Genomic DNA, 13,379 nt, shown 5'->3' on the forward strand with positions numbered 1-13,379 from the left:
ATATGTCATGTTTGATAAGACACTGATATATCTGAAACTGTTGTTAAAGTGTATGGTCTTGAGATAAAAGATCATCTGGCACTTACTTGCATGGAGATGAGGAATAACTCAGTTTGTCAGAATTAACACAAAGTTGAAAAAAACACATTGTGATATTTGTTTTGTGAATATATAACTTTATTAAGGTAATATCTCAATGTGAATTAACTTTTTTCATGCAATTCTGTAACAATTGGAGTTGTATAAAAACATTTGCATACATTTTTGATTAACCAATGTTAATGACAGAAACAGAATACAGGACTACTTTGGCTGTCTTGTCTGACCTTCAAATCTTTCATGGCAGCAAAGCAAATAAAATGCTCCGCAGGGCGCAGCTTGATACGACCGCAGAGGTCGAACCCTGAACAGTTGGGGGAAGTATGGACACAACATTCAAGCTTGATACAGCTTTGGATTTGGATTGTGATTAAATATTTGACACAGCATAGGTTTCTAACACAGATTGAATGTGGTCTAAGAACTTAAAAATTTTAAATTGGACATTCACCTATTATGGTCCAATATCCAAAATCTAAATACATGGTTAGATTCAGCATATCAAAGAACCCCAAGAATTCAATTTTTGATGAAATCAAACAAAGTTTAATTTTGGACCCTTTTGACCTCAATGTGGACAAAGTTGATAACGGGGCCCAAAAATCAAAAATCTAAATACATGGTTAGATTCAGCATATCAAAGAACCCCCTATATTCAATTTTTGTTGAAATCAAACAAAGTTTAATTTTGGACCCCGATTTGGACCAACTTGAAAACTGGGCCCATAATCAAAAATCTAAATACATGTTTAGATTCAGCATATCAAAGAACCCTAAGAATTCAATTTTTGTTAAAATCAAACTAAGTTTTATTTTGGACCCTTTGGACCTTAATGTAGACCAATTTGAAAACGGAACCAAAAATTAAGAATCTAAATACACGGTTAGATTCGGCATATCAAAGAACCCCAATAATTCAATTTTTGATGAAATCAAACAAAGTTTAATTTTGGACCCTTTTGACCTCAATGTGGACAAAGTTGATAACGGGGCCCAAAAATCAAAAATCTAAATACATGGTTAGATTCAGCATATCAAAGAACCCCATATATTCAATTTTTGTTGAAATCAAACAAAGTTTAATTTTGGACCCCGATTTGGACCAACTTGAAAACTGGGCCCATAATCAAAAATCTAAATACATGTTTAGATTCAGCATATCAAAGAACCCTAAGAATTCAATTTTTGTTAAAATCAAACTAAGTTTAATTTTGGACCCTTTGGACCTTAATGTAGACCAATTTGAAAACGGAACCAAAATTTAAGAATCTAAATACACAGTTAGATTCGGCATATCAAAGAACCCCAATAATTCAATTTTTGATGAAATCAAACAAAGTTTAATTTTGGACCCTTTGGACCTCAATGTGGACCAATTTAAAAACGGGGCCCAAAATCAAAAACTTAATACACGGTTAGATTCAGCATATTAAAGAACCCCATGAAATCAAGAATAAAACCCCATTGAAATTGGTCAAGAAATAAGCAATTTATAGGAAGTATCTTCTTTTGCACAATCCTGTGCTATTAAATATTTCTTGCTATTGCGCAATACTGTACAATTGACAATTTCTTGCTATTGCGCAATATTGTGCTATTGGATATTTCTTGCTATTGCGCAATACTGTGCAATTGAAGATTTCTTGCTATTGCGCAATACTGTGCAATTGAAGATTTCTTGCTATTGTGCAATACTGTGCAATTGAAAATTTCTTGCTATTGCACAATACTTATTATATAATAATTTACACATCCTGTTTGGTGTGTATCTCCTACCATATCATTATTATTTGATTTTAAATATAAATCAGAAATAACCAACTTAAAATGGAAAATTTTAAAAGAAACAAAAAAGGAAAAAAAAATAAATCCCCCCCCAAAATTTTTTGAACCCCCATTATGATTCATCACCCCCAAACTCAATCCCAGCCTTCCCTTTGTGGTATGGTACCTTGCAGTACAATTTCAGAGAGATCCATACACTTGAACACAAGTTATTGTCTGGAAACTAGAAAAAAATGTGTTTTTTGGCCCCTTTTTGGCCCCAAATTCCTAAACGTTTAGGGCAATTACCCCCAAACTCAAACCCAGCTTTCCCTTTGTGATATGGAACCTTGTAGTACAATTTCAGAAAGATCCATACACTTACACACAAGTTATTGTCATGAAACTAGAAAAATGCTTGTTTTTTGCCCCTTTTTTGGCCCCTAATTCCTAAAATTTGGAGGCAATTACCCCCAAAATCAATCCCAGCATTCCTTTTGTGATATGGAACCTTGTGGTACAATGTCAGAGAGATCCATACACTAACACACAAGTTATGTCTGGAAGTTACAAAAATGCTTATTTTTGGCCCCTTTTTGGCCCCTAATTCCTTTACTGTTATTACCATAACCCCCAAAATCAATCCCAACCTTCCTTTTGTGGTATTGAACCTTGTGGTAAAATTTCATAAAGATCCATTCACTTAAACTAAAGTTAGAGTGCGAAAACCAATGTGTCTTCGGACGACGACGACGCCAACGTCATACCAATATACGACCACAAAAATTTTTTTGCGGTCGTATAAAAATGACTACTACCCAATTAAAACTGCATCATGTTACAGAGGCCAACACAGGAAAAGCCTATTGATACTAAAACAAAAAACAAATAGTTTCAAACTTTAATATATATAATACACAACTGCACTTCACATGGCACTTTGATTGTATATTTGTGTGTTAGTCGTGGTAAGTATATATATGAATAACAATAACAGTTAAAATCCAGCATATACAAAAAGCTACTATAAATATTCAAATCTTTAAACACTTTGTTGAGAATTGAACAATTTGTAAAAATGGAAGATGATGGTAAATGTATTGATTGACAAAAAAAGCAAATAGTAGTTATAAAAAATGGCTATATAGATCTAATAGCCATTACAGAAATAAGTTTACTTCAGATTTACAAAATGCCTGATAACATGCCCATTATCAACTCAGTGGTGGTGTAGTAGCATGCTTGCCTTGAGTGTGGGAGGTCGTGGGTTGGATCCCTAAAGGGGGGGGGGGGGGCACAAAAGACTTGAAAATTGGTATTTGCTGCATTCCACTGCATTGATTAGACACTGATGTAACTGAAACTGAAAAAGATCATCATTCTAGTACTGTCATGTAAGAGCAACTAAAAAAAGTAAATCAAGCTTACAATCGGGGAATTTGGTGAATTTGGAAAACATTAACTCTTTTCTGAAGATGAAAATAGTCTATTTGAGTTGTTTAAAAACTTTTGCATACATTTTTCACATAAAAAAACACAGCATTTAGGAGTAAGAGCAAAGACTGTTCAGCTAAGAGTCAGAATAATATGTTTGGGTAGGGTGAAATGTCTTCCTGCAGACTGCTACCTTGTGAACAAGCATACAGATTCAGCTTAGCTTGTAAGTTTAGTACAAAGCAGCATCCATATTCATATCACATTAACATGTTCTCATCCTCATATGCATTTAATAATTGAAACTTTAAATTAAGGATGTTTGCTACTCAGTTTCAAAATAACAAGCTATTCATCACACTGGTAAATATTGATAGGTTACTAATAAAGGAACTATAAGAGTGCAAAAAAATTATAGGTCCATGCGCTTGTTTTTGAGATATAAGCTATTGTAAATTTTATGGGAAAAATTTCTCTCTTGATTTTTCATAGCTTTATCATTGACAAGTTTTATTTTGCAAACAAAAGGCTTCTTATCCTGTATGTAAAAGATTTATGAAAAGAAAAATGAGTGTTAGTGGCAAAATTTTTTTATGGTATTTAAATGGATAAAACTAGAGGAATCCAAAAATCTGACAAAAATTCAAAAACATGACTAGCGAACATCCTTAAACACCAATTCATCATCATCATCATTATGAAAACATTTTCGTTTTGCAAATAAAAGATAGTTAAACTAGTGAGTCTTGAAAAGTACTTTTACATACTGAATTTACCGGTAAACTGATATTTTCATAATAAAAAAAAATAATGTCAAAACCATTTTTTACATTGAAAATTGGTCAAATTAAAGTTAAAATTGCCTTCAATTTTACACATGTTCATTAACCATTGTGAAGAAAGATGATAAAAACGTCAGAATAAAGCTAAAAAGTGAAATAACATCTAAATGTTTTTGGTACTAAGTCAGGTAGAAATGGCATAAATATCAATATGAGAAAGAGTCAAAAGTATTTACATTCAGTGAGCAGAATGGAAACTGATATTTTTTAAGTAATTAACAATAGCATTCACAAATAAACTTATCATATCATGGTTACAAAATCATAACATAACAAAAGATATTCACTGGTTTCAAGTAATGTTAACTGTACAAAATGACAAGCAAAAATTTGTCAAATAAAGCCATTTAATTAAAGAAGTAAAAGAGTAACAAAAAAGAAAGCATATTAAATAGTTTTACAAAAAAAACATACAAAACGTATAAAAAAATCACATATATATGGTATATCACAGTTGACTGATCTGTTTTTGTACCAAAATGTATGTCCAAATCTGAAAATAACAGATGTACATATCAAGGGAAGGTATGTTTGGGGGACTGATCGGTCATATTCAGGCTCTTAAATAAAACAACCATTCATTTTTCTCAGTTTGCAAGAGTTAAGAAATTATCAATGTTGTCAGTTGTCTGTCTCTTTTTTCATGATGGTTAGAGAAAGAAGCACACAAGAAATATAAATATGGAAAACTTCAACACAAGGTTAAATCAGTCAAATCTGTATATAAAGGTCACCCTTGGGACCAGAGAATACTGACCTTACAAGAGAAGTGACCTTTGAACTGGGTTACAAATGCCCATAGGCATTACTACCTTGGGACACTTAGAAAGACAGATTTCCGCTTATAGCAGGTTTGACTGTATATGAAAATATACAAAATCCTTTTTGACACCATAGCTTTCATGCATCTAGGAAAGAAAAAAAATCAAGATAACTAACTCTAGTAAAGAAATTTACTTTCAAGAGTGTCCTCACAATTTTTCCTTTTTTTTTAGTTGTCCGGTAATTTATTTTATTTGGATATTTTTTTTTATCCTTATCTAATGATTAATTAACCTCATTGGTTGATATCTTTGGAGGAAGTACATGTGATACATCCTCATTCTTTCAATATCCAAGCCGTGTTGTCGGCAAAGTAATTATATTCTTTAACTTTTACTTACATTTGCCTTGGTGGCTTTAAGACCTTGGTGGTCATTTATATATGCCTTGGTGGCAATAAACCTAGGTGGTCATTTATATTTGCCTTGGTGGCAATAGACATAGGTGGTCATTTTTATAATTTTTTACATTTGCCTTGGTGGCAACATTAAATAGAAAATACTAGCCTTGATGGCTTTAAGACCTTGGTGGTCATTTATATTCGCCTTGGTGGCTTCTTAATAGACCTAGGTGGTCATTTTTAACCTTGGTGGTGAAATGTTTTGGGATTTAGACCTTGCCATGGGTAGTTATTATTAACCCAGGTGGTCAGATATTTGGTATGCCGTGCGTCGGTTAAACGCCGGTCGAAGAGCTATCGCGTTAAAATATTTTATGTATAATTGGACTTTGACTTTGTTAAAATATTTTATGTATAATAAGACTTTGTTAGAAAAGAATAGTAAGATTGAGAAAGTGAAAGCATTTAGTGTGAAATTACATGTCACTTGGTATTAGTTTTGTTGGCTGGAGTGATGTGTATTGAATTATAAGGTGTCTTCATCGAGGTCTGCGTTCAGCGGTCTGTTTGAATGTACATAGAATATGAATAGAATGTTTATGTTTTCAGATCATGGGTGTTACTGACAAGCTGATGTATGAAGGAGAAGCAATATGACATTGCACGATAATTCATGTCAATGAGTTCGATCAACCTTAAAGGACAGGATTTTTCTGATCAGAATCTGGTGAGTACAAATTCCATGTTTAAGTAATGATTTGATTTCAGAAAATATAATAATAAAAAAAAGAAATGGTGTAAATATAGACATAACACTAAATTATGTTTTTCTGTATTGAAGAGAAAGGCAGAAGATGCCAGTATGGCACGGTACTTGAATTAAAAAAAAAAAAAAAAAACTGTGATGGAACAGCTTTATGTTTAACTGAACATATTTAAAAGTAATTCTAAAAATTTGTCCCTAATTTTGAGATGTTTATTATAAGATTTGTATATAATTTCATTGATGTGTTGAAAGATGTCACAAAAATCTGTTTGACTTGGAAGATTAATTGTTGCAATATTTTTGTTTTGTTTTATTTACTAAATATAATGTTGTATCATTTTGTATACTAATGTATACTAAAATTTTATGTATGGTGAATTTTTTTAATTTAAATTTCTTTGTCTACAGTTCGAGGGACACTGATTCCCTAGTGGTTTTCCACATGGATTGTAGGCAAAGGGATTTTTCCTTTTCGAAGTGTGACTAATGCTGTACAAGTACAAATAAACAAATTGTTATTGGTTAATATATTTTCAGCAGAGTTGAGAAGAATCAAGTGGAAATACAATTGTCAATGTTCCTGATTGGGAAGTAAAGAGTGAGTTTGATCCAACAACAGTAAAGTAAGCGACAAGCCAGCATAGTAGACACTTGGAGGTGAAGTCCCTTTGCTTACAACAAGCTTTCATCATGCTGAAGATGTGATTCAAATAATGTTCATTTTGATATGAGTTCATTGCATTAACGGGACTTTATAAGTTTGTATGTGGTGGAATTCATGAGAACTTATTGAATTGTGAAACTATTTATAAAGAACTGTGTACACGTATCTTGAAATTGTTAGTACAAATGTAGCATTGTAAAGAAATAAAAGAATAATATTTAATAAAAGTGTTGAAGACATTTTTGTTTTGAGTTTTGGGAATACTATTCCTTAAGAGAAAGCCTTGCTAGTGGTGTTATTTGAGATTGGCATGCAAATATGCTGTATGGACAACAGAGTTTTCTATGCCCATAACTAAACATGAACTGGATGCAAGATTATATCAATCACTGAGGATATGGGTATAACCTCATTGGTTGATATCTTTGGCGATGTACATGTGATACATCCTCATTCTTTCAATATCCAAGTGGTTGGTTTAAGGGCTATATTTGATCAGGCAATACATATTGACTGTTTGGGTTGATGAGGTCCTTGATATGTTCCCCCCTCTCCCACCCATTAGCACCAAAATGTGGATAGGTTTTCATATTTAGATTTTGATATTGGTATTACATGTATGCATTTTGGGTTGATGAGCAATAGACAACATTAGAAAAACACAAGAATTACCATGTGATCAAATGACGGAACACATCTTCACTTTAGCGTCTGATGAGGCGATGTTCACGGGAAAGGTCAATGAGGGCAAGTGGATTTGTCGCTATTTCATTACAATGGTAAAAATAAGATTATAGATGACAATATTGTTGATTATTATGCGTCATTTATCATCTCCAGACTTGTTATGTTGTCAACAACTCAGAGCTATATCCAGTGAGCACTTGTGCATTGCATTGTGCATAGTAGTCCACATTTTGGTTTCTGAAACGTATAGATATTATCTTGTATTCGGTTCTGTCCTCTAGAGTTTTCTATGCCCATAACTAAACATGAACTGGATGCAAGATTATATCAATCACTGAGGATATGGGTACTTCCTACAGCAAAACATCCAAAGGCATTCATGGTTATAATAACTCTAACCAAAATAAACCAGGGCATTCTATAGAGACAAAAGTTTTTATTCATGGGACTAATGAGTGAAAATAAATACAAAGTATGATTGTGGAGAACAACAATAGGATATAATGGTTTAGTTTTTACAGATAACTAAGTTGCTTATATTATTACAAGTACAATTTCTCTTTGACAGAAAGACAATTCTATCAAGTAAACCCTGAACTATTACTGTTACATTACTAAATAAAGTTTTGTGATCTCGCAGACAGTTAATATTACCCAAATCAGCAATTTCTATCATACAAACCCTGATTTATACCCATAAAGTTTCTTACACTGATATATAAAGTTGTTTGGTTTGTATTTACATAAAAATATGTGTAATAAGTTTTTAAAAATCTATTGCATGTAATATTTTCACCATACTCATTTCTGTTTTTCATTTCCTTATTTCAATTTGTTTAAAGTCTCTCAAATGCATTGTTCAACTAAAAGGTTTTATGATATTATAATATAGTTGATTGATTGATTGATTGATTGGTTGGTGTTTAACGCCACTTTCAACATTATTGCGCTATTTCGTGGCGGTCAGTTTTTATTGGTGGAGGAAGCCGGAGAGCTCGGAGAGAACCACCGACCTTCGGTAGGAAAACTGACAATCATAGTCAATTTAAGATTGGAGTCGAGTGCACCTGCCCCGTTTGGGATTCGAACTCACAACCTCAGTGTTGACTGGCTAGTGATACAGTAGTTGGACTACTTAGACCATTCGGCCACCGAGGCCCCTAATATAGTTGATAGCTTAACAATGAACAAAACTATTCCATGAAAAAAGATTATAATAATTACAAAAATAAAGGTAATTGTCGAAGCTCTGCACATAATAAATGAAAAATAGTATAAATAACTGAATGGTATGTAGGAAAATTGCCTATTTTTGTGGTCAATGTTTCTGGTTACCCATAATGCTTATGCTTCTAACAATAAATTAATGATCATAACATGAAAATGTCACATGATAAATATCGTATACATACATCACAGTTTTAACAAGGAACAAAAAATTCAAGACAAGATTATCATATTTGATAAAAGAGTAATAAACATAAATAAAGCTCTACACACAATAAATGATAAATATTATATAAAGCTGAAAGGAATGAAGATGTTAATAAAATAGAAGCTATAGAAGATTACCTGGTATCTGAATAATTACTCAATACATGCATCTATTGTTTCATCAATATGTTCTATTTATAACAATGATAGTCAAAAAGGTCAACCAGTGTTCCCATTAGACAAATTCATAAATCAAGTTTTATAAAAATGATTCTGCAAAGAGTGGTTTAAATTATTCCAATAGTTTTAGAGGACACACTATTTGAATATATTTTTTCTTGAAGCCCAATGCAAACATGGAAAAACCATGTTGGACTTAATGAAATCTACAAAATATTTTTTTTAATCGAATAAATCAATCAGTTTGTTTCTGCTTGAAAAAAATCTTGGTTAAGTAAGATCAGATTTCACAAGTTTGTAAGAGGACACAAAAGAATAACATTATTGTATTCTATAAGGACCAATGAAGAGATGTGTTTAACTTCCATGTTTCATTGTAACCAAATTTATTCTAGTCAGTTTTATGGGATAAATATTTCTAAAAGTAGTCTGTCTGTAGAGATAATTTAAGTCAAGTTTAGTGTTAACACTGAAAAGATTGTTTATATACAAATGGCAATATACTGACCCTTTGATCCAGATAGTATAAATATGATTATCATTTACAAGATTAAAAAATCACGTCAAATTTACCCAAACATCAAATTCATTTTCTATGTAAATATTTCATAATTTGCAAGCTCATATTAATTTTGAATTTTGTGGAGTCAATATCAACCCATATACATTTACCTAGACAATTCTGTCTAACTGATCTAATACGACAACTCAACAAAGCTAGCTTTTAACTAAACCAGTAGCTGTCTGCACAGATTTAAATGATTGTCATTTTCATAAACATTAAAAAATATATGATGAAAATTTATACTACACATTTTTTTTTTAATTTACAGACAAAATAGACCCAATAATGTACCTTCTAATAGTGGATACCAAAATAAGTGCTGGTACTTTTGAAATAGAAAAAATACAGGTTAGCTTAATGACTGAGATATATTCAGATTCAAAGTTCAATTTTGACACGTCAGATATGTCCCAGATCAGCTTAAGTAAAAACTGAGATATTTTTAAATTCAAAGTTTATTTTGAATTTTTAACAATGTAGCTTAGATCTGCATTATGTAATAATCAATTGATGTCAGCACTGAGTCCTCTTTTGCACGAGTCTAATGGACATACACAAAAATTTACCTGTAAGGACTGAAAGGTCATATCATCTTAAATATATATAATTGCAATCAGATCTAATTTCAATTGTATTTAACAATTTCTGTACATTCATATAAAATACAAAAATACAAAAATCAGCAAAAAATACAACATCACATAAATAATAGTAAAAATGGAATGTTTAATTAGGCTGCTTATTTAACAATTCAAAAAAATATGTGACTACATCTAATATTATATGAATTTCAAAAATTGTAGGAGATTCGAAAAATATTGATATTTTCTTAAATGCTTCATATTTCTCTCTAATATACAATCTACAAATCTAAAAGTACCTAACATTAAACATCAAATTTATTTAATTATTGAGGAATTAAATCCATCTTTAATATGCTCTTAAATGTCAATTTCTTTTTTTACACATTTGAGATTTTATCCCCAAAAAATACTCTTTGAAAACCCAGATATACAACTGTGAATTAAACAACAATTAATTACAAATTAAATGCTACATTCATCCAAGGAATGCATTCAATAGTTAAACACCTGATCCCAATAAAAAAAACCAGGATATACTGTAAACCAACTTATTTTCGCGGATACTTTATTTCGCGTTTAGACCTTTCTAACCCATTTTGCAGCGATTTAATTACTCTTTCCTTATATTTACTTGTGTAGATAAATAAGGAAAAATCCAAGTTTTACAAAGTCGCGAAAATTAGTCGGTTTACAGTATGCACATATTTATAACACAAATTCTGATCTATCCAAACTTTGATAGAAAATAAATAAATATATTTTGGCAGAATATCTAAATATTGCATTTGAAATGTCAAATTAGTGTGTTTTTTGAACTTTCAAGATCATCTCTAATATTGACATACTTTTCAGTATGGTATGTATACCTTAAAGCACTAGTAAAGAGAGAGTAAATACATTATCACAACATTCTGTCACCAATGAAAACAATACTACTATTCCTCTTTATGGTAGCATTATGATCTGCTATAATAAAAAAAAATTGGTGGCTTTTACTGGCATTATTTAAATGACACATTCATTTCTTTATGGGGATAAATCTTCCAACATAAAAGACAAAAATTGATCATTGCTATATAAGTGACAAAAAGATACACTCTCCTAAAAGAAGGCATGGAAATCACTGGTGGAAAGTTCTGCAGAAATGTATTGTGTTTTGTCTTTTGTAGTTTGATTAATATAAGCACATATAAATAGATCATGATCTTTGTCCTCTGATTACTGTTCCACCTCTTTGAGGGACAGGTGGGGCAGCATTATGTTTTCCTGCTGTCGACTGGTTTAAATTTATATATGCAGATTCAGGATTCATAACGTTACCTAACTTTTCAACAATTTCATCAAATGATGGCCGATGATGATTGTCCACTTCCCAACAATTAACCATCAAACCATATCTGTAATGGAAGAATTAAAAGTAAACATTATAAAATCAAGTAAAAATCTACATTGATAATATTATGCTATCAGATATATTTTAGAGCAATGTTTCTTAAGTACATGTACCATATTTTTGTAATTGAATATACATAGAAAATAGCTTAAAGGGAAAATTCGCGATTTTTTACTTTTCATCTTATTATGTTCATAATACCATAAAAAACATATTTACCAAGTTTTATCTGGATATGAACACTAATAAAGAAGAAAATTGGGAATTAATAATTTAATTTATTCCAACTTCCTGACTTATGTGACGTAGTTTAAGTCTTTTTGCATGCCAGGAGTGAATAAATCTCGTTGTAAGTCTTGTTTGTTAATCATCTAATAACGCGATTTAAAGCGCATCGACGACTTTTTGCGTAGCTATTAACAAACTAATAATTAAGAAAGTAAAGTGATCCGCCGTGCAACTTTCAAAATTAAAATGTACAATTTATATTTAAAGGATTTCTGATATGATTATAGTAATAAAAGTAAATCATACAATAGAATATATTTTCATGAATTTTTTTTCCGACGGATATTTTGAACAAACATATATAACTGATATTGTTTTACAAATGCATGTTTGTATTCTCACCTGAAGGCTTTTACTTCAGTCTAGTACTGTGTAAATACAATGTGTATTGTACTGTGACACTAAGTGACCACCTGTTGAATGCGTGGTTAAATTCAAGGTAATTAAAAGATTAGCATTCTGTAATTCTATTCTTTTGATCTTCACTCAGTGAATTTTAGCCAACACAGTTCACCGTTACAGGTGTGAACAACATTTCGTATGAATGATAAAAACATTAATTATTTGGGGAGGAATATGGTGGCAAAATACCTGAATCGCCGTTATATACATGTATATCTTTTATATTTTGCGTAAGCTTAATTTTAAAATAGATAGGTGAGTATTTTGTTGTAACATCGAAATTCTGAATTACTTTCAATTAAATAATTTTACAAATAAAAATGGTCCACGAAAACGAGCGTATAAACCAAACACTGTACTTACTTTTTCAAATTATCATGGGTATTAACCTTGAATATTTCAATGTTTAGAGAAAATTATCGCGGTTACATGATTAATATAGGTTGGTCCGTCCACAGCGATCTACATTTACCTAATCGGGAATGCCCTTATTAAAATATTTAAAATCTCACAACGTATACATACTTTAGCTATTTGACCAACGATGTTTAAAAAAAATAACAGAATCAATCTAACGTCAACTTTCCTTTTTTGAATGGAGACAGACCGGAGGAATCAATTTTCAATGTGCTTTATATCTTGTACCTTTGCAAGACTTATCATTCATTCATAAACCCACTTTATACCAGAGACATATATGTCAGTCTTAACTGACAAGAATACACCTAAAGCGGACAAGCAGTATTTTCTTTAAGTTTCTGTGATTTAATACCAAGAAAGAAAAAAATCCCGAAATTAATTTGATACTTTGATACTCAATATTTTTCCTGGAAAATATTCATATCCTTGTTTGGTCTGAAAATAAGATAAGAATTTGGTATACAGAACATGCAGAAGTGTGAATGTCATAAAACCTTGTTATATCAGAAACCATTATAAATGTGAACCTGTATACGTAAGACCTCATGGGACGTCACCTAACCACATACAGGTAATATACAAGTAGCTCTGTTATACCCGGAAATGTCAAGGTAAATCACTACCGATACAGAATGTACCAATGCAAAGAAAATTCTGATGATTGTGAAGCATGACCATTCATGATTTTAGAGGAG

The 13,379-nt window shown here is 31.2% G+C and overlaps 1 protein-coding gene across 5 annotated transcripts in view; it reads right to left on the reverse strand.

Annotated features, from left to right (window-relative positions):
- Positions 1-13,379, reverse strand: part of LOC127733114 (hepatocyte growth factor receptor-like) — a 143,852-nt gene that overhangs the window by 44,911 nt on the left and 85,562 nt on the right. For 2 of the 5 annotated variants that reach the window (XM_052242401.1, XM_052242402.1), the window contains exon 25: positions 2,753-11,578. The exons of the other annotated variants lie outside the window; for them this stretch is intronic. In XM_052242401.1, the coding sequence (XP_052098361.1) occupies positions 11,380-11,578 (199 nt within the window). In that variant the 3' untranslated portion in view covers positions 2,753-11,379. Of the gene's footprint in view, positions 1-2,752; positions 11,579-13,379 lie in introns of those variants that run through there. 5 annotated transcript variants of the gene reach the window in all.

Source organism: Mytilus californianus, unplaced genomic scaffold (genome assembly GCF_021869535.1).
Source record: "Mytilus californianus isolate M0D057914Y unplaced genomic scaffold, xbMytCali1.0.p SCAF_3, whole genome shotgun sequence".
NCBI classification, from domain to species: Eukaryota; Metazoa; Mollusca; class Bivalvia; order Mytilida; family Mytilidae; genus Mytilus; species Mytilus californianus.